Source organism: Mytilus trossulus, chromosome 1 (genome assembly GCF_036588685.1).
Source record: "Mytilus trossulus isolate FHL-02 chromosome 1, PNRI_Mtr1.1.1.hap1, whole genome shotgun sequence".
NCBI classification, from domain to species: Eukaryota; Metazoa; Mollusca; class Bivalvia; order Mytilida; family Mytilidae; genus Mytilus; species Mytilus trossulus.
The window spans coordinates 41,781,815-41,805,079 of NC_086373.1; the positions used below are offsets into that span (position 1 = coordinate 41,781,815).

The 23,265-nt window shown below is 31.1% G+C and overlaps 1 protein-coding gene across 3 annotated transcripts; it reads right to left on the minus strand.

Annotated features, from left to right (window-relative positions):
• Nucleotides 1–3,949: 3,949 nt before the first annotated feature.
• LOC134724712 (uncharacterized) lies at nt 3,950–23,241 on the minus strand. 3 transcript variants are annotated; one of them, XM_063587906.1, is made up of 3 exons: nt 22,967–23,170; nt 21,807–21,874; nt 3,950–4,979 (listed from the first exon to the last, which is right to left on the minus strand). In XM_063587906.1, exons 2-3 carry the CDS (start codon nt 21,862–21,864, stop codon nt 4,036–4,038), a joined length of 1,002 nt encoding a protein of 333 aa, XP_063443976.1. In that variant the 5' UTR covers nt 21,865–21,874; nt 22,967–23,170; the 3' UTR covers nt 3,950–4,035. The 3 variants fall into 3 exon arrangements, 2 of the variants coding, with proteins under 2 accessions (XP_063443976.1, XP_063443967.1); XM_063587897.1 differs by lacking the exons at nt 21,807–21,874; nt 22,967–23,170 and adding exons at nt 5,544–5,611; nt 6,718–6,819; XR_010108481.1 differs by lacking the exon at nt 3,950–4,979 and adding an exon at nt 21,138–21,234 and having other exon boundaries at nt 22,967–23,241.
• Between the last annotated feature and the right edge of the window lie 24 nt (nt 23,242–23,265).

The following is a 23,265-nucleotide window of genomic DNA, read 5'->3' on the forward strand; positions in this document are numbered from 1 at the left end:
AAACCAAACACTGAGCAAAACGAACCCCGCCAAACACTTTGGGTGATGTCAAGTTCTCTGAGAAGATACATTGTAGGCAGATTCTGTTCCACATGTAAATCCGTAATGTTGTTTATGTAAGTACAAACCCAGTGATAAATCTACTTAAGTTGGTTACATTCGGGGGAAAGTTGACGGAATAGTTATAACGACAACTAGAACGCATCCGTCGTCATCTGTGAACAGATATTCGTTTACCTTGACTGGAACCTATTGCATCCTCAAAATTCACAGACTCTGAGGTTAAATTTCAACTTAATAACTTGAATATCTTTGTTTAATAGCTTCCTTGTTTGTAACAGTCCTCTATCATAGAAATCACGATAGGAAATACACTCCCTGGAAATATTGCATCTTTTCGAGATATGAACAACGTATTCAGGCGCTGCTTTAAAGTTGCTACATAGAAATGTAGTTTGCTTAAATCATCTCGGATGTCGTCAATGTTTGTTGTAACTGACCCTCAATGTGAATTTCGAGATGTAGTTCAAACATTGTTAGACTAGAAATATATGAGTTATGTTTGCACCTGTCCTAAGTCAGGAATCTGATGTACAGTAGTTGTCGTTTGTTTATGTAATATATACGTGTTTCTCGTACTCGTTTTGTTTAATATAGATTAGACCGTTGGTTTTCCCGTTTGAATGGTTTTACACTAGTATTTTGGGGCCCTTTATAGCTTGTTGTTCGGTGTGAGCCAAGGCTCCGTGTTGAAGGCCGTACTTTAACATATAATGGTTTACTTTTTAAATTGTTATTTGGATGGAGAGTTGTCTCATTGGCACTCACACCACATCTTCCTATATCTAGTCTAGAAATTCAAAGCAAAAAAAAAACAGGACGAGTTTACGACCAAAAAATATCCCATACAAAGCTTTTATACAAGAGACCAAATAACACACAAATATAAACTTAAAACGATTCATAATGATATGAACAAATCAAAACAGAATGTGATATGGAGAGCAATAAAAGCAAAACATGTTATTTGAATGTGAATTGATTGTGAAAGCTTAACACCATGTTTAAGCAATGCACTAAAACTGTGGTTGATCTCTTGATGGACATTATTTACTTCGACGGTCATGTTTGAGCTCTATCAGATATTCTATAACATCCATTTATTTTATTTTTTCTTAACAATTGATTTCAAAGACATTAAATTATATATTTGAATTCCACCACTAAAGCACAGAGAAATAATTATAATATAAATAAGAAGATGTGGTATGAGTGCCAATGAGACCACTCTCAATCAAAGTTACAACCTATAAAAGTAAAAACCATTATAGGTCAAAGTACGGTCTTCAAATTGGAGCTGATGCTCACACCGATGAGCAAACTATAAACGGCCCTAAAACATCACTAATGTAAAATCATACAAACGAGAAAACCAACGGGCTAAACAATAGTATCACATCAAAACATATAAAGGGACACAGTATTATCAATTGAAATGGCTTTCTCAATCAAAAGAATATGTTTAGCATTAGGTCATTGACGTTTATCATTCTCTTACATTTTTAGCAATACAAACCCTGCCGTTTTGAATCATAGCATGATTTTGGTTGTACATGTATTTGTATTCCAAAGCTTTATTCCCCTTTCAATAAAGGTTGACCTTAATTATTTTAATAACAGTTTGCAAATACATTATATCTTTTTTTAACAAATGTCAAGAATGGAGTAGGAATTATCATGTTTCTGAGGACATGGGATGTCTCAAATATATGTTCTGTTCTGCATTTAACTTATAAAGAATTGGTTTATTTTGGTCTTGTTTGTTTTTGCCATGGTATTTTTAATTTTTCGTAATAATATGAAGTTTGATAGGCAGTCGATATCTTATATTATTTTCTCAAGGATATAAATATCATGATAAAAAATCAAACTGTCGGACAATAGTATTGATATTACGGAATTTGGTTTTGCAAATTTGCATTAGGGTTGCATTCTTTTTTAACTAATTCAGAACTGTATAAGCAGACTTAATTCAATTCTCATAATATTTAACTGACTATCATCCATTAAACATCCAGCGTACTGATGTACTAATCAGTTGACATCAAAGGGATATTCAAATCCATGAGCCGAAGCTAGATAGACAACACACACAGCTATTAATTGTTTTTAATAACTATTTATTGCGTAAGCAAGTATACAGTTCATAGGATTAAACTCAAATTATACAGTTTGCATTAACATATGCAGCATTAATATATAGCGGAGTTTTGCGTACAATTTACATTGGTATTATAAAGGTACATAACAAAAAATCAAGTGTAACGTATTTTCTCTGCCTCATACAAGTATTTACCCATATTATTTAATTCTTTTATATTTCTTACAGATAGTAATTGAACTTATTTGAAGGTAGATGGGTTTCTATAATAATATATCTATATATGTTTATTTCTGACATTTACATATTTATCACACTCTAATATAAAATAGTACTCGTCTTCGATTACTTTCTTATTACACATATTACAATCACGCTACTTTCTTGAAATATTAAAGTATCTTCCAGTTTCTACATTAAGTGAATGTGAATTGATTCTTTATTTAGTTACATATGACTGATATAAACTGTTCAATGGTAGATTCAAATAAAATTGCAAAGTATGTCCATCATGTATATATTGATATAAATTACATTTTGAAGTATTTTGCAAAACATGACAAGCCTTCAGCTATATAATTATCAACACTTCTTTTTTTAAAGGTCATGCAAAAATATTTGATTATTTCCAACACATAGCGCTAACCATATATCATTAAATCCATACCTTTTAATTATGTCTCTGATCGTACACCTCCAGTTGATTTTATCATTCGGTTTAACAAAACTAGATTCGCACATATCTTCATAAACAATATTCAATATACAATTATTAGATTTTAATAACTTCAACCAGTAACGTACCATTCTTACATATCTATTTAGTGCATACAATGATAAACGCCCAAGTTCAAAATACACCATATGGTTTACAGTCATTTTTCACACTTTCAAAATTCTTTTTTAATAATACAAATGAAGTGTTTCTATATCAGCTCCCTTATGGAAACCCCATAAAGAATTCATAAATATTTTCTCAAACTTTTTTTTATTTAACCTTGATTGTACTTTTTCCCAGTATCTTATCTCTTTTTGAAAAAAAGTAAATTGTTAAAATCAAATAATATTTTCCCAGATATATACCATCACAATACAATGATTGATATGTACAGTATACGCAAACATAAACAACGTATACACATATCCGATATACTAATAATTATTTTGTATCACCATCAGGCCAAAATTCAGGTTAACAAAAAATCTTATAGTGACATTTTTTCAACTTCGTACTTTATTTGGCTTTTTTCTTACTTTTTTGGATTCGAGCGTCACTAATTCGTCTTTTGAAGACGAAACGCGCGTCTGGCGTATCTACTAAATTTAGTCTTGGTATATCTATGATGAGTTTAATTGTCACGTGTTTTTGTGATGTTGTTTCTCATTAACGTTTATTCGCACCAAATCTTTTAGCTATTGGTGGGATACTTTTAGCCAAGAGAGACAATTACCATATCTTAGCTATAATTAATTGAGTTCTGTATCTTTTTCTGTCCGAAATATTCTTCATTTTTAAATTACAAAGTTCAATGTAATAAGATATTATTTGAAATTGACCTTGTTTATTAATGTTTGTTTTCCTTGTCGTGTATAGTGTATCTATATCTGTTTGACAGATGTAATAAAATTGAGAATGGAAATGGGGAATGTGTCAAAGAGACAACAACCCGACCAAAATAAAAAACAACAGCAGAAGGTCACCAACAGGCCTTCAATGTAGCGAGAAACTCCCGCACATGGTTTGATTATGATTGCTTCGATGCTAAACATATTTACAACAAGAATAACTGTATTTAACATTTTATTTTTATTTATCTATAAAAAAAATCAGTTTGCGTAAAAAAATATGGATTTCTTCAAAGTTCGTATAATGTTCATCCAGAGTATCCTTTAGATGGCCTTCTTCTGCAAAACCTGTGACAATCAACAGTGGCACAGTATTTGCTTGGTGCACAATCTGAATCAGTATGACATATTTTTCTGCAATTACTGAGGTCTCCTACTACTGACTGAGATACGATCCTTGAACCGGATGATCCAACTGATCCTCCTCGTCTAGAAGAAATTGTGTCCAATGCATCAATGCCACTACGTCTAGATGTAATTGTGTCCAATGCATTAATGCCACTGCGTCTAGCTGAGATAGCGTCGAGAATATCCGAACCTGTGTGACCTGACATTGAACCACTGCTACCAATAGTTTCCAAATGACCATTGTTAGATAGACCCACACGTCCGGTTAAAGACTGACCTGAACCAATTAGGCTACCAGATGACAATTGAACGCAATAGCTGTTGCATCCTTCGTGGATACATTTATGTCCTGATGCACAAAGTTTATTTTCTCCACATCCATAACTGCATTTTGAACCATCAATGCTTGACAGTCTTGAAATGTCAGATGATGAACCTCTAATAATTTCGGAAACTGCATTTCCCCTTCTTATGGACCCCGACAATCCAGATTCACCAATAATACTCCCAGATGAGACTTGGACACAATAACTGTCACAACCATCTCGTACACATTTCTGTCCTAGGTTACAGAGTTTATCTACTCCGCACTCATAATGACAGTTTCTGTTTATACCATCATTGCTTGCTAGACCAGCAGAATTCTGAAATGAAGAGCTTCTTATAATTTCAGAGACAGCTGAACTTCTTCTGTCAGATCCTGCTCGTCTATTTGCATCAATTACATCCAATACAGAGAGTGAGTCTGCACGACGACCTCCAATGTCTCTACCAACTCCATTATCAAGCTGTAATACTTTGTTCACTCCATGTAGACCTAATTTCTTTTCTGAAGGTGTATAGGCTGTAATGAAATGTATGAGGTTTGTAAAACTTATATCAAACGATTTTTTAATAAAAATACAGAAAAATCATCATATAGCATGTATAGTGCCTTTTCTTATTATAAATCTAATTCCTAATAATTTATTCGCGGATCCATAAGTGTTAAATTTAAATATCTTTGTTTACACATATTTATAAATTTACTGCAAAACTTTCAATTATTTAAAAGCACTTCAGACATTTGGGATCCTCAGTTTCCTTTAAATTCAATCTTGATTTGGCTTTGTAACATGTATAACATTTCTATTGAGCATTCCTGATGAGTCTTTTGTAAACAAAGCACGTGTATTGATTATCGAATTATAAGCGTGGTATCTTTGTTTGGTAACTAGAACTTGGTCTTAACAACGTCTGAAAACTTTGTCTATAAAAAGTTATCAAAGGTGACAGACTTATAATTTTGTAGGCCAGACGCAAGTTTCTTCCTTCTTCATAAGTGTTATTAGAGATTATGGTATCACAACAGATTGAAAGCCAAATAAAAATAATAATCTTGAGAAAGCGAATATAAGTTAATCCTTACCAGCCACTGACATTATGGTCAATAACATTGACAATGACAAAGTTTCAAATCTCATCATTTTCAAGAGTCTGAAATATACAAGATAAGCATGTTTTAAAACATCTGTTTGAAAAATAGCTAAAAATCATGTAACAAAAAAAGGTTGCTAATTATAATTTAGACCTGCATTCGCTTTACTTCAAATTACTTAAAATTTCGAAATTAATAAATCAGATTGTGCATGTCCTTCTATTCTTAATAGCTTGACAAAGACCAAAAAAGGGATATAGAAAGTAACCGTCAAGGTTCAAAGGTATCTGATCAAGAACAATATAAAAAACGATACAGGGGAAATAAATAACAACAAAAAATAAATGTCAGCGAATTAACGGGAATGAATGTATGTCCATAGTCATTGTAGACAACAATCCTTATCCTGTAGTAAAATATGGAGTTTGAATTGGTTAAAAAAATATGTAATGAAAGTATATTTCAAACTTCAATGATTGATAGTGGTTCATTCATTTAAATTATGCAAATATAAGTTTAAACTGAAAGGTTGCAATTGTATTGCATTTATCAGTTTGAAATCTGACATTGCTCTAACAGATATGGTTTTTCTTAATATTTCAATTATTTTCTGGTATTCATTGGAATTTATTTAAAAAAAAATCAACTTCATATTTAAAGTCCAACATTTAGTTCGGAAATATACAAAAGCAATTAAGAAACGCTAGTCACAACCATCGCGTGTGGGTTTTTTTTAATATAATATACGTGAAGCCGTAGTTTGGTACTTAAACAAACTTGCAAATTCATCACTGACTATAAACATACGTAATGTCTTATTTAATTCCATAAACAATGTAAACTGGTCTGTATAAAATTTCATGATATTTCTATTTGAAAACAAAAATATATTAATAAAAAAAGGTGTTTCTAGAATTTCATAATTAATTGTTTTTCAAAATAAATAATCCTTTTGGAATGTTTGTATGTATGGTGTATTATTAAAGTCATCATGTTATAAAACAATTACTACGTACCAATGTTTTAGCCTTCCATATTTAGTTAATTTATAAAAATAATAAAGAGGCAAGTTGTCTTTGAAATTAAAGGAATGTTAAATTGGAAAGAAATGTGTGTATAAATTGTAATTCCTAAGTAACTTAACACTTAAACTTAGTAATCTTACCTTAATTTAAAGCAGTTATCAGTTTTTCGAATGAATGAATAATGTTTCCCATTTCAGAACTGTTCTTTTATACCTTCTCGATTATTTGTTTATTGTTTGCATGCAAACACGGAAATGTATATTAAACCACAAATGATGAATTATGTAATCATTGTTTTGCATTCATTTAACATGTTTAATGTCAAAGCAAATTTATAAGATAGAATTGCACAATATGCAAATAAAAAAACCCTATATGTACTTAATGGGTTCAAATGCACATACTATTTCCTTTTGTATTTCACTTAGTTTTTTTTGGTAACGTCATAGTAGATTTATGTACTTCAAAATAATGTTTTGATGTATTAGTAATGTACATAAATACACATATTATGCATACGGTTGTCGTCAAGCTTTTTTCAACAAATCTGTATAGTTCGTTTATATGTGGAACTGTTACACCACTGTCCCAGGTTATGCTTTGCTCATTGTTGAAAGCCGTACAGTGACCTATAGTTGTTAATTTCTATGGCATTTGTTATCTTGTGAAGAGCTGTCTTATGAGCAATCACACCACACCTTCTTTTTATATATACCAATAGACAAAAATAATATGAGTGTTGCTCATTGTTGAAGCCGTGGTTGTTAATATCTGGGTCATATGGTCTCTTATGAAGCGTTGTCTCATTGACAATCACACCACATCTTCTTTTTAACATAACCAATAGAAAAAAACACAACATAGAAAACCAAACACTGAGCAAAACGAACCCCGCCAAACACTTTGGGTGATGTCAAGTTCTCTGAGAAGATACATTGTAGGCCGATTCTGTTCCACATGTAAATCCGTAATGTTGTTTATGTAAGTACAAACCCAGTGATAAATCTACTTAAGTTGGTTACATTCGGGGGAAAGTTGACGGAATAGTTATAACGACAACTAGAACGCATCCGTCGTCATCTGTGAACAGATATTCGTTTACCTTGACTGGAACCTATTGCATCCTCAAAATTCACAGACTCTGAGGTTAAATTTCAACTTAATAACTTGAATATCTTTGTTTAATAGCTTCCTTGTTTGTAACAGTCCTCTATCATAGAAATCACGATAGGAAATACACTCCCTGGAAATATTGCATCTTTTCGAGATATGAACAACGTATTCAGGCGCTGCTTTAAAGTTGCTACATAGAAATGTAGTTTGCTTAAATCATCTCGGATGTCGTCAATGTTTGTTGTAACTGACCCTCAATGTGAATTTCGAGATGTAGTTCAAACTAGAAATATATGAGTTATGTTTGCACCTGTCCTAAGTCAGGAATCTGATGTACAGTAGTTGTCGTTTGTTTATGTAATATATACGTGTTTCTCGTTTCTCGTTTTGTTTAATATAGATTAGACCGTTGGTTTTCCCGTTTGAATGGTTTTACACTAGTATTTTGGGGCCCTTTATAGCTTGTTGTTCGGTGTGAGCCAAGGCTCCGTGTTGAAGGCCGTACTTTAACATATAATGGTTTACTTTTTAAATTGTTATTTGGATGGAGAGTTGTCTCATTGGCACTCACACCACATCTTCCTATATCTAGTCTAGAAATTCAAAGCAAAAAAAAAAAAACAGGACGAGTTTACGACCAAAAAATATCCCATACAAAGCTTTTATACAAGAGACCAAATAACACACAAATATAAGCTTAAAACAATTCATAATAATATGAACAAATCAAAACAGAATGTGATATGGAGAGCAATAAAAGCAAAACATGTTATTTGAATGTGAATTGATTGTGAAAGCTTAACACCATGTTTAAGCAATGCACTAAAACTGTGGTTGATCTCTTGATGGACATTATTTACTTCGACGGTCATGTTTGAGCTCTATCAGATATTCTATAACATCCATTTATTTTATTTTTTCTTAACAATTGATTTCAAAGACATTAAATTATATATTTGAATTCCACCACTAAAGCACAGAGAAATAATTATAATATAAATAAGAAGATGTGGTATGAGTGCCAATGAGACCACTCTCAATCAAAGTTACAACCTATAAAAGTAAAAACCATTATAGGTCAAAGTACGGTCTTCAAATTGGAGCTGATGCTCACACCGATGAGCAAACTATAAACGGCCCTAAAACATCACTAATGTAAAATCATACAAACGAGAAAACCAACGGGCTAAACAATAGTATCACATCAAAACATATAAAGGGACACAGTATTATCAATTGAAATGGCTTTCTCAATCAAAAGAATATGTTTAGCATTAGGTCATTGACGTTTATCATTCTCTTACATTTTTAGCAATACAAACCCTGCCGTTTTGAATCATAGCATGATTTTGGTTGTACATGTATTTGTATTCCAAAGCTTTATTCCCCTTTCAATAAAGGTTGACCTTAATTATTTTAATAACAGTTTGCAAATACATTATATCTTTTTTGAACAAATGTCAAGAATGGAGTAGGAATTATCATGTTTCTGAGGACATGGGATGTCTCAAATATATGTTCTGTTCTGCATTTAACTTATAAAGAATTGGTTTATTTTGGTCTTGTTTGTTTTTGCCATGGTATTTTTAATTTTTCGTAATAATATGAAGTTTGATAGGCAGTCGATATCTTATATTATTTTCTCAAGGATATAAATATCAACCAGACACAAGTTGGTTCCTTTTTTCCTTTTTCCTTTTTCGATATTCAAATATTATTTTTCCTAAAAAAAATTTTTCCTCAAAATTTTTTTTCCTCAAAATTTTTTTTCCTCAAAATTTTTTTTTCCTCAAAATTTTTTTTTCCTCAAAAATTTATTTTCGCAAATTTTTTTTCCTAAAAATATTTTTTCCTCAAATTTTTTTTTTCCTCAAAAAGTTTTTTCAAATTTTCTTTACGTTTCCTTTTCGGTTTCTTTTTCCTTATTCGATTTTCATTTCCTTATACAGTTTCTATTTCCTTATCGGACCTTAGATGAATAATCACGTTGTGATTGGTTAAACGCCGTCACGTGGTGACCCCCTATGAGACCGTATGGGGTTAGTAAGTTTCATATGGGGTTCGTGACGCGTTAATGGCGACGTCATCTATTAATGTTGTTGTGTTTCATTGTTTATTTTTCAACAAAACGCCGCAAAAAAAGTCCAGCGTCCGATAAATTCGTTATACGGTTAACTACTGACCCCCTACGGATCCATAGAGGGTGAATAAAATTCATAGGGGACTCGGCCTCCGGCCTCACCCCCTATGGATTTTACTAACCCTCTATGGATCCGTATGGGGTCAGTAGCGAACCATATAACTTATATTATTCGATTTCCATTTCCTTATTCGATTTTCATTTCCTTATTCGGTTTCTTTTTCCTTTTTCAATGTTCATTTCCTTTTTCGGTTTCTATTTCCTTATTGGGTTTCTATTTCCTTATTGGGTTTCTATTTCCTTATTGGATTTTCGTTTCCTTATTTGATTTCCATTTCCTTATTCGATTTCCATTTCCTTATTCGATTTCCATTTCCTAATTCGGTTTCTTTTTCCTTTTTCAATATTCATTTCCTTTTTCGGTTTCTATTTCCTTATTCGGTTTCTATTTCCTTATTCAGTTTCCATTTCCTTATTGGATTTTCATTTCCTTATTCGGCTACTTTTTCCTTATTCGGTTTCTATTTCCTTATTCAGTTTCCATTTCCTTATTGGATTTTCATTTCCTTATAGGATTTTCATTTCCTTATTCGGTTTCCATTTCCTTTTTCGATATTCAAATTTTGTAAAGAAAGTCGAAACTGAAATTTTTTTTTCCTTCAAAATTTTTTGTCTCAAATTTTTTTTCCTCAAAATTTTTTTTTCCTCAAAATTTTTTTTCCTCAAAATTTTTTTTTCTCAAATTTTTTTTCCTAAAAATATTTTTTCCTCAAATTTTTTTTTCATCAAATTTTTTTTTTCCTCAAAAAGTTTTTCAAATTTTTTTTTCGTTTCCTTATTCGGTTTCTTTTTCCTTATTCGATTTTCATTTCCTTATACAGTTTCTATTTCCTTATTCGATTTCCATTTCCTTATTCGATTTTCATTTCCTTATTCGGTTTCTTTTTCCTTTTTCAATGTTCATTTCCTTTTTCGGTTTCTATTTCCTTATTGGGTTTCTATTTCCTTATTGGGTTTCTATTTCCTTATTGGGTTTCTATTTCCTTATTGGATTTTCGTTTCCTTATTTGATTTCTATTTCCTTATTCGATTTCCATTTCCTTATTCGATTTCCATTTCCTCATTCGGTTTCTTTTTCCTTTTTCAATATTCATTTCCTTTTTCGGTTTCTATTTCCTTATTCGGTTTCTATTTCCTTATTCAGTTTCCATTTCCTTATTGGATTTTCATTTCCTTATTCGGCTACTTTTTCCTTATTCGGTTTTTATTTCCTTATTCAGTTTCCATTTCCTTATTGGATTTTCATTTCCTTATTGGATTTTCATTTCCTTATTGGGTTTTCATTTCCTTAATCGGTTTCCATTTCCTTTTTCGATATTCAAATTTTGAAAAATATAACAAGTTCAAACTGAATTTTTTTTTTTCCTTCAAAATTTTTTTCCTCAAATTTTTTTTCCTCAAAATTTTTTTTTCCTCAAAATTTTTTTTCCTCAAAATTTTTTTTTTCCTCAAATTTTTTTTTCCTCAAAAAGTTTTTCAATTATTTTTTTTTCGTTTCCTTATTCGGTTTCTCTTTCTTTATTCGATTTTCATTTCCTTACACAGTTTCTATTTCCTTATTCGATTTCCATTTCCTTATTCGATTTTCATTTCCTTATTCGGTTTCTTTTTCCTTTTTTCAATATTCATTTCCTTTTTCGGTTTCTATTTCCTTATTCGGTTTCTATTTCCTTATTGATTTTTCATTTCCTTATTCGATTTCCATTTCCTTATTCAATTTCCATTTCCTTATTCGGTTTCTTTTTCCTTTTTCAATATTCATTTCCTTTTTCGGTTTGTATTCCCTTATTCGGTTTCTATTTCCTTATTGGTTTTTCATTTCCTTATTCGATTTCCATTTCCTTATTCGATTTCTGTTTCCTTTTTCGGTTTCTATTTCCTTATTCGGTTTCTATTTCCTTATTCGGTTTCTATTTCCTTATTCGGTTTCTTTTTCCTTATTCCTTATTCTGTTTCCTTATTTGATTTCTTTTTCCTTATTAAATTTTCATTTCCTTATTCGGTTACTATTTCCTTATATTTTCAACTATCAAACATCAACACACACCAAACTGAATGTAATTGAAAGATATCTAGAGGTCAATATGCAGGCTCGAACAAAAGACAAAAAAGGAAAAATATAGCGAGCTTTTTTGGGATGAAGATGTGGTAAAGACCGAACGTCAGTTTTAGTCGGATATACTTTAATGTTAGTCTTACATGTTGTTCTGGAACTCATTCCTCATTTATTCGTCAAGTGATCATCATTTTATATTGTTAACGTTTCATTGCGTACATCGCTTAATGTGCGCCAGTTTTAGGAGTTTTATACAGGACTGTGTAGGAATCCATGATACTTTCCCCTTTCTCTGAGTAACGAAAACTGCTCATCGTGTCATGTGCACAACTACAAGGAACATTCAGCGGACACGTTGTCTAAAGGAACAATTCATGGCTAACCACAGCGTGAGTTACATTTAAAACATTACAAATTTTGTATTTACATCAGCCATGAACTGTTTTAATATCTTTTCTTATGTTATAAAGAAATTATGAACATTTTACCGTCCAAACTATTCGTATCTGCGATGAGACAACTTAATTCCAGACAGAACCCGACGTGTGCAAGAATATTTATCTATTTATTATTATAAAGAACTTTAACGGCTTTATATATCTACGAACTGTTTATCCGTATATTTTATGGACTTAAATTATCATTGAACACATTGTAAAATTGTATTTATATTTGTATTTTCAGTTTTTCATCTTTTGGATTGGTAGTAAAAAAAAAGTCAGCTCCTGATTGTTTTATCCTTACATTAACCCAGTCATCTTGGTTACACTCACTGGTCCGGCCAGTACACATGTATAGATGTGTATATATATATCATTGATTCAGTGGCGATGGCAAATAGACACTGATAAGTCTTGAATGAAATTTTATAGTTTTGAATGTTTCTTCATTAGTTGACTAAAAATAGGTGGAGGTATGTTCTTATTGCCGACAAGAGAGGCACTCTACCTATATTAATTTGTGCATAAAGCGATTGAAAGTTGTTAGATACTGAATGCTTTTACCACAAATGCGCCTAAGTTTTAATCTGTGTATATATACTTAAAATACGATGATAAAATTCATGTCTTTTTCAGGTTTTATGTCAGATCCAACCATGAAGTAAGTCATGTTTGTGAGATATGGTTTTAGTCGATGATGTTCATGAAGGATCTGTAGTACAAAGTATATCACTGGATTGAACTCTCTGTCTAAGTGTATCATTAAAGTGCTTTGCTTTGATCTGAGTTCATTGCAGTGCAATTCATTTTTTGTGAAATAAAGATTTGACATGTACAAGGATTTGTCAAAGTAGTATTCATTCTATGTACAATGTATGTAATCACTGTGCTTAAACGGCCGTGGGTAACTTAAGTTACCTACAGCCCAAAATGGAGCCGCCTGACTTCGGTTAGGAAGTTTGCTCCTATATGATTATAATACAATGAATACAAAAGAAATGTTCAGTAATTAAAAAGTTATATAAATCTTTTAAGAAAACTCTGCAATGTAAAACGTGGTTTATTACTACAAAATAATTGATTACAGCACGATTTTCCAAAACACTTATGATGTCCGTAACTTCAAAACAGCTCGCCCGTAACTTTTTTCCTTATACCAATAGGGCTGTCCGTAACTTTAGCATGATGTCAGTAATTTTCAAAGAATCTTTATTCGTAGATGTAATTATAAAAAAAAGAAATGATAAATAACAAAAATACCGAACTCCTAGGAATATTCAAACGGAAAGTCCTTTATGGAATTGCAAAGCCAAAAGCTCAATTTAACACACCAAACGAATAGAAAACAACGGCCATATTCCTGCCTTGGTACAGGCATTAAAAACTAAAATTACAAAAATACTAAACTGTGAAGAAAATTCAAAAAGGAAAGTCCCTTATCAAATGGAAAAATCTAAAACTCAACCGAATGGATAACAACTGCCATTTTCCTGACTAGGTACAGACATTTTCTTATGTAGAAAATTGTACGGCAAAATTAATGTATAATCATACATTCTACTGACTTTATAGATTGTTTACTGCTTAAGTTTTAGATGATAAATCATGACATGCAGGTTATAAATCTCACCATTTCCAACTGTAGAAATTACATTAATAGTGAACACCCCAAAGGGTGACTGGGGAATAGAAATATGGTCACTTGGTCTTCTCCCGACCGGCAGTAAAACGCTTGCCGAAGTGAGGCGTCCGTTTGGCTGTGCGGGATGTATCAACTACGCAGTCACGTCCGGTCAGATTTGGGACGTTAAATCCGATGCCTCGTGTAAGGAGGGCACGTTAAGAACCCTTGCAACACTTCTTTGATGGGTCCGTAAGTGGCCTGTAGCTAGGCAAAATTTCTGTCCCTATCCGATATACCATTAATTTCCAGTGGCAGTCCATATTTCCCCGATCTTCATCCTAGATGGCTTCTATTATTTCAAGACCTACCTATAGTATTTATTGTGAACTTGTTACCGTCTGGATGTGCATGAAATATTTGCCACTGGACGTTAAGCAACCAAAAATCGATCAATCAATTAATAGTGAACATATGCAAATGACATTAGGAGAACAATTTCGGAGGACAATCCTTAGCAGAAATACATAGATATATCAGTCCAAACCTCTAAAGAAGATATGTATGATTTGATACCCGATCTTATTGAATCCCTGAGGTCAATGAAACTTTTAGAAGCTTTTAAATCTACTTTTATTACTATAATAAACTAAATCCTGTTTAACTATATAGCCTTCCATCTATTCCTAGATATTGGCATTTTTTTTTCTCGAAATCAACAACACATCACACTAGATATAGAAAAGAGACTAACAATTCAGAATATCATGATTTAAAGGAAAGGATATCAATTTTTCCGCGAACAATCTTTAAAGCTAGAAGAATGTTAGATCAGTTTCGCCGTACCGTAAAATCCCGTTTTATCCCAGGAATATTTTTTTTTAATTTAACGGAAAATCCATGACACTCTTGTTTGATTTTTGAAGCATATCGTTATTGTATATATATTTATGTAATAATTAAAGGGTTTGATAGTGTTTATTGTCCTTTAAGTGTTGAAATTGTTAATCTTACAGTTTTGAAAACAAAGTTACCCACATCCGAAAATAAAGTTACGGACAGTCTGATTAATTTTGATTTATAAGTTACGGACATCTTATGCTTTTTTTTAAAGTTGGCCTTGCGCTAAAATGAAGTCAAAATTAACGCATATGTAGTGATGGCAAGTGATTTCTTGATTCAAAAGTCTTCTCAATATTTACATAGATCATGAAAAACGTTGCAAAAAGTAGATTTCGTATCAACTATCATCTCAGCAAGTTTAGAGTCCGCCATCTTGGGCTGTGGGTAACTTAAGTTACCCACGGCCGTTTAAGCACAGTGATTACATACTTTGTACATAGAATGAATACTACTTTGACAAATCCTTGTACATGAGAGTTGTCTGTCAAATCTTTAATTCACAAAAAATGAATTGCACCGCAATGAACTCAGCTCAAAGCAAAGCACTTTAATGATACACTTAGACAGAGAGCTCAATCCAGTGATATACTTTGTACTACAGGTCCTTCATGAACATCATCGACTAAAACCATAGCTCACAAACATGACTTCTACATGGTTGGATCTGACAGAAATCCTGAAAAAGACATGAATTTTATCATCGTATTTTAAGTATATATACACAGATTAAAACTTAGGCGCATTTGTGGTAAAAGCATTCAGTATCTAACAACTTTCAATCGCTTTATGCACAAATTAATATAGGTAGAGCGCCTCTTTTGTCGGCAATAAGAACATACCTCCACTTATTTTTAGTCAACTAATGAAGAAACATTCAAAACTATAAAATTTTATTTAAGACTTATCAGTGTCTATTTGCCATCGCCACTGAATCAATGATATATATACACATCTATACATGTTTACTGGCCGGACCAATGAGTGTAACCAAGATGACTGGGTTAATGTAAGGATAAAACAATCAGAAGCTGACTTTTATTTTACTACCAATCCAAAAGATGAAAAACTGAAAATACAAATATAAATACAATTTTACAATGTGTTCAATGATAATTTAAGTCCATAAAATATACGGATAAACAGTTCGTAGATATATAAAGCCGTTAAAGTTCTTTATAATAATAAATAGATAAATATTCTTGCACACGTCGGGTTCTGTCTGGAATTAAGTTGTAACATCTCAGATACGAACAGTTTGAACGGTAAAATGTTCATAATTTCTTTATAACATAAGAAAAGATATTAAAACAGTTCATGGCTGATGTAAATACAAAATTTGTAATGTTTTGAATGTAACTCACGCTGTGGTTAGCCATGAATTGTTCCTTAGGACAACCAGTTGACGGTGGCCGCTTACCGGAAGAAGAAGAAGAACGTTTTCGCTGAATGTTCCTTGTAGTTGTGCACATGACCCGCTGAGCAGTTTTCGTTATTCAGAGAAAGTGGAAAGTAACTTTGATTCCTACACTGTCCTGTATAAAACTCCTAAAACTGGCGCACATTAAGCGATGTACGCAATGAAACGTTAACAATATAAAATGATGATAACTTGACGAATAAATGAGGAATGAGTTCCAGAACAACATGTAAGACTAACATTAAAGTATATCCGACTAAAACTGACGTTCGGACTTTACTACATCTTCATCCCAAAAAAGCTCGCTATATTTTTCCTTTTTTGTCTTTTGTTCGAGCCTGTATATTGACCTCTAGATATCTTTCAATTACATCCGGTTTGGTGTGTGTTGATGTTTGATAGTTGTAAATATAAGGAAATAGTAACCGAATAAGGAAATGAAAATTTAATAAGGAAAAAGAAATCAAATAAGGAAACAGAAACCTAATAAGGAAAAGAAACTGAATAAGGAAATAGAAACCGAATAAGGAAATAGAAACCGAAAAAGGAAATGAATATTGAAAAAGGAAAAAGAAACCGAATTAGGAAATGGAAATCGAATAAGGAAATGGAAATCGAATAAGGAAACGAAAATCCAATAAGGAAATAGAAACCCAATAAGGAAATAGAAACCCAATAAGAAAATAGAAACCCAATAAGGAAATAGAAACCGAAAAAGGAAATGAACATTGAAAAAAGGAAAAAGAAACCGAATAAGGAAATGAAAATTGAATAAGGAAATGGAAATCGAATAAGGAAATGAAAATCCAATAAGGAAATAGAAACAGAATAAGGAAATAGAAACAGAAAAAGGAAATGAACCTTTAAAAGGAAATGAACATTGAAAAAGGAAAAAGAAACCGAATAAGGAAATGAAAATCGAATAAGGAAATGGAAATCGAATAAGGAATTAGAAACTGTATAAGGAAATGAAAATCGAATAAGGAAAGAGAAACCGAATAAGGAAACGAAAAAAAAAATTTGAGGAAAAAAAAATTTTGAGGAAAAAATATTTTGAGGAAAAAAAAATTTTGAGGAAAAAAAAATTTGAGGAAAAAAATTTTGAAGGAAAAAAAAATTCTGTTTGAACTTGTAATATTTATCAAAATTTGAATATTGAAAAAGGAAATGGAAACTGAATAAGGAAATAGAAACCGAATAAGGAAATCGAAACCGAAAAAGGAAATGAAGATTGAAAAAGGAAAAAGAAACCGAATTAGGAAATGGAAATCGAATAAGGAAACGGAAATCGAATAAGGAAACGAAAATCCAATAAGGAAATAGAAACCCAATAAGGAAATAGAAACCCAATAAGGAAATAGAAACCGAATAAGGAAATAGAAACAGAATAAGGAAATGGAAATCGAATAAGGAAATGGAAATCGAATAAGGAAATGAAAATCCAATTAGGAAATAGAAACCGAATAAGGAAATAGAAACTGAAAAAGGAAATAAACATTGAAAAAGGAAAAAGAAACCGAATAAGGAAATGAAAATCGAATAAGGAAATGGAAATCGAATAAGGAAATTGAAACTGTATAAGGAAATGAAAACCGAATAAGGAAAAAGAAACCGAATAAGGAAACGAAAAAAAAATTTGAAAAACTCTTTGAGGAAAAAAAAATTTGAGGAAAAAAAATTGAGGAAAAAAAATTTGAGAAAAAAAAAATTTGAGGAAAAAAAAAATTGAGGAAAAAAAATTTTGAGGAAAAAAAAAATTGAGGAAAAAAAAAAATTTGAGGAAAAAAAATTTGAGGAAAAAAAATTCTGAGGAAAAAAAATTTTTTTTTAGTTTGGACTTATTTTTTCAAAATTTGAATATCGAAAAAGGAAAAAGGAAAAAGGAACCAATTTGTGTCTGGTTAAATATCATGATAAAAAATCAAACTGTCGTACAATAGTATTGATATTACGGAATTTGGTTTTGCAAATTTGCATTAGGGTTGCATTCTTTTTTAACTAATTCAGAACTGTATAAGCAGACTTAATTCAATTCTCATAATATTTAACTGACTATCATCCATTAAACATCCAGCGTACTGATGTACTAATCAGTTGACATTAAAGGGATATTCAAATCCATGAGCCGAAGCTAGATAGACAACACACACAGCTATTAATTGTTTTTAATAACTATTTATTGCGTAAGCAAGTATACAGTTCATAGGATTGAACTCAAATTATACAGTTTGCATATACATATGCAGCATTAATATATAGCGGAGTTTTGCGTACAATTTACATTGGTAATAAAGGTACATAACAAAAAATAAAGTGTAACGTATTTTCTCTGCCTCATACAAGTATTTACCCATATTATTTAATTCTTTTATATTTCTTACAGATAGTAATTGAACTAATTTGAAGGTAGATGGGTTTCTATAATAATATATCTATATATGTTTATTTCTGACATTTACATATTTATCACACTCTAATATAAAATAGTACTCGTCTTCGATTACTTTCTTATTACACATATTACAATCACGCTAATTTCTTGAAATATTAAAGTATCTTCCAGTTTCTACATTAAGTGAATGTGAATTGATTCTTTATTTAGTTACATATGACTGATATAAACTGTTCAATGGTAGATTCAAATAAAATTGCAAAGTATGTCCATCATGTATATATTGATATAAATTACATTTTGAAGTATTTTGCAAAACATGACAAGCCTTCAGCTATATAATTATCAACACTTCTTTTTTTAAAGGTCATGCAAAAATATTTGATTATTTCCAACACATAGCGCTAACCATATATCATTAAATCCATACCTTTTAATTATGTCTCTGATCGTACACCTCCAGTTGATTTTATCATTCGGTTTAACAAAACTAGATTCGCACATATCTTCATAAACAATATTCATTATACAATTATTAGATTTTAATAACTTCAACCAGTAACGTACCATTCTTACATATCTATTAAGGGCATACAATGATAAACGCCCAAGTTCAAAATACACCATATGGTTTACAGTCATTTTTCACACTTTCAAAATTCTTTTTTAATAATACAAATGAAGTGTTTCTATATCAGCTCCCTTATGGAAACCCCATAAAGAATTCATCAATATTTTCTCAAACTTTTTTTTTATTTAACCTTGATTGTACTTTTTCCCAGTATCTTATCTCTTTTTGAAAAAAAGTAAATTGTTAAAATCAAATAATATTTTCCCAGATATATACCATCACAATACAATGATTGATATGTACAGTATACGCAAACATAAACAACGTATACACATATCCGATATACTAATAATTATTTTGTATCACCATCAGGCCAAAATTCAGGTTAACATAAAATCTTATAGTGACATTTTTTCAACTTCGTACTTTATTTGGCTTTTTTTTTACTTTTTTGGATTCGAGCGTCACTAATTCGTCTTTTGAAGACGAAACGCGCGTCTGGCGTATCTACTAAATTTAGTCCTGGTATATCTATGATGAGTTTAATTGTCACGTGTTTTTGTGATGTTGTTTCTCATTAACGTTTATTCGCACCAAATCTTTTAGCTATTGGTGGGATACTTTTAAAAGCATGAGCCAAGAGAGACAATTACCATATCTTAGCTATAATTAATTGAGTTCTGTATCTTTTTCTGTCCGAAATATTCTTCATTTTTAAATTACCAAGTTCAATGTAATAAGATATAATTTGAAATTGACCTTGTTTTTTTATGTTTGTTTTCCTTTTCGTGTATTTATATCTGTTTGACAGATGTAATACATGTTATGATTATGATTGCTTCGATGTATAAACTGTTCGATGTTTGGTGCGTAAGTATGATGCTAAACATATTTACAACAAGAATAACTGTATTTAACATTTTTTTTTATTTATCTATAAAAAAAATGAGTTTGCGTAAGAAAAATATGGATTTCTTCAAAGTTCTTATTATGTTTATCCTGAGTATCCTTTAGATGGCCTTCTTCTGCAAAATCTGTGACAATCAACAGTGGTACAGTATTTGCTTGGTGCACAATCTGAATCAGTATGACATAGTTTTCTGCAATTACTGAGGTCTCCTACTACTGACTGAGATACGATTCTTGAACCAGATGATCCAACTGATCCTCCTCGTCTAGAAGAAATTGTGTCCAATGCATCCATGCCACTACGTCTAGATGTGATTGTGTCCAATGCATTAATACCACTTCGTCTAGCTGAGATAGCGTCAAGAATATCAGAACCTGTGTGACTAGACATTGAACCACTGCTACCAATAGTTTCCAAATGACCATTGTTAGATAGACCCACACGTCCGGTTAAAGATGGGCTTGAACCAATTAGGCTACCAGATGATAATTGAACGCAATAGCTGTTGCATCCTTCGTGGATACATTTATGTCCTGATGCACATAGTGTATTTTTTCCACATTGATAACTGCATGCTGAATCATCAATACTTGACAGTCTTGAAATGTCAGATGATGAACCTCTAATAATTTCTGAAACTGTATTTCCATTTCCACTTCTTACAGACCCCGACAATCCAGATTCACCAATAATACTCCCAGATGATACTTGGACACAATAAGTGTCACAACCATCGCGTACACACTTCTGTCCTACGTTACATAGTTTATCTACTCCGCACTCATAATGACAGTTTCTGTTTATACCATCATTGCTTGCAAGACCAGCAGAATTCTGAAATGAAGAGCTTCTTATAATTTCAGAGACAGCTGAACTTCTTCTGTCAGATCCTGCTCGTCTATTTGCATCAATTACATCTAGTACAGAGATGGAATCTCCACGACGACCTCCAATGTCTCTACCAACTCCATTGTCAAGCTGTAATACTTTGTTCACTCCATGTAGACCTAGTTTCTTTTCTGTAGGTGTATAGGCTGTAAAGAAATATATGAGGTTTGTAAAACTTATATCAGACAAATATTTTAAATTTCTTTGAAACTTACGTTTTTCATAAAAATACAGAAAAATCATCATATATTGCCTTTTCTTATTATAAATCTAATTTCTAATAATATATTTGCAGATCCATAAGTGATAAATTTAAATATCATTGATTACACAGGTTTATAAATTAACTGCAAAACTTTCAATTATTTAAAATCACTTCGGACATTTGGGATCCTCAGTTTTCATTAAATTCAATCTTTATTCGGCATTATAACATGTATAACATCTCTATTGGAGCATTCCTGGTGAGTCTTTTGTAGACGAAGCACGGGTATTGATTATCGAATTATAAGCGTGGTATCTTTATTGATCTTAACTACGTCAGAAAACTTTGTTTATAAAAAGCTTATCAAAGGTGCCAGACTTATCAATTTGTACGCCAGACGCATGTTTCTTCCTTCTTCATAAGTGTTATCAGAGATTATGGTATCACAACAGTTTGAAAGCCAAATAAAAAATAATAATAATCTTGAGAAAGCGAATATAAGTTAATGCTTACCAGCCACTGACATTATGGTCAATAACATTGACAATGACATAGTTTCAAATCTCATCATTTTCAAGAATCTGAAATATACAAGATAAGCATGTTTTAAAACACCTGTTTGCAAAAATAACTAAAAGTCATGTAACAAAAAAGGTTGCTAATTATAATTTAGACCTGCAAGCGTTTTACCTCAAATTACTTAAAATTTCGAAATTAATAAATCAGATTTAGCATGTTCTTCTATTCTTAATAGCTTCACAAACAACAAAAAAGGGATATAGAAAGTAACCGTCAAGGTTCAAAGGTATGTTAACAAGAACAATATAAAAAACGAAACAGTGGGGAAAAAAATCCAACAAAAAAAATCTTGTCAAGCGAATTTATGGGAATAAATGTATGTCCAAAGTTATTGTAGACAATAATCCTCATTTATGTAGTAAAATCTGGAGTTTAAATTTGAACAAAAATGTGTAATGGAAGTATATTTCAAATTAAAATGATTGATAGTGGTTCATTCATTAAAATAATGCAAATAAAAGTTTACACTGAAAGATTGCAATTGCATTGCATTTATCAGTTTAAAATCTGACATAGTTCTAACAGATATATATATATTTTTTTTTAATATTTCAATTATTTTCTGGTATTCACTAGAATTTATTTTTAGTAAAAAATCAACTTTCATAATCCAACATTTAGTTCGGAAATATACAAACTCAATTAATAAACGCTAGTCACCACCATCGAGTGTTTTTTTTTCTATATATATAATATACGTGAAGCCGTAGTTCGGTACTTAGACAAACTTGCAAATTCGTCACTGACTATAAACATACGTAATGTCTTATTTAATTTCATATATAAAATTCCTGATATTTCTATTTGAAAACAAAAATATATTAAAGAAAAAGTGTGTTTCTAGAATTTCATAATTAATTGTTTTTCAAAATATCATCCTTTTGGAATTTTCGTATGTATGGTGTATTATTAAAGTCATCATGTTATAAAACAAATACTACCTACCAATGTATTAGCCTTCCATATTTAATTAATTTATAAAAATAATAAAAAGGCAAGTTGTCTTTGAAATTAAAGGAATGTTAAATTGGAAAGAGATGTGTGTATAAATTGTAATTTCTAAGTAACTTAACACTTAAACTTAGTAATCTTACCTTAATGTAAAGCAGTTATCAGTTTTTCGAATGAATGAATAATGTTTCCCATTTCAGAACTGTTCTTTTATACCATCTCAATTATTTGTTTATTGTTTGCATGCAAACAAGGACATGTATATTAAACCACAAATGATGAATTATGTAATTATTGTTTTGCATTCATTTAATGTCAAAGCAAATTTATTAGATAGAATTGCACAATATGCAAATCAAAAAACCTATATGTACTTAATGGGTTCAAATGCACATACTATTTCCTTTTGTATTACACTTGTTTTTTTTGTTACGTCATAGTA

What these genes read in the sequence shown, in the direction of transcription:
- LOC134724712 (XM_063587906.1), bottom strand. Translation starts at nt 21,864, where the DNA reads ATGATGAGATTTGAAACTATGTCATTGTCAATGTTATTGACCATAATG. An exon ending in GACCATAATGTCAGTGGCTG is followed by an intron (nt 4,980 to 21,806) that starts GTAAGCATTAAC and finishes ATTTCATTACAG; the next exon opens with CCTATACACCTTCAGAAAAG.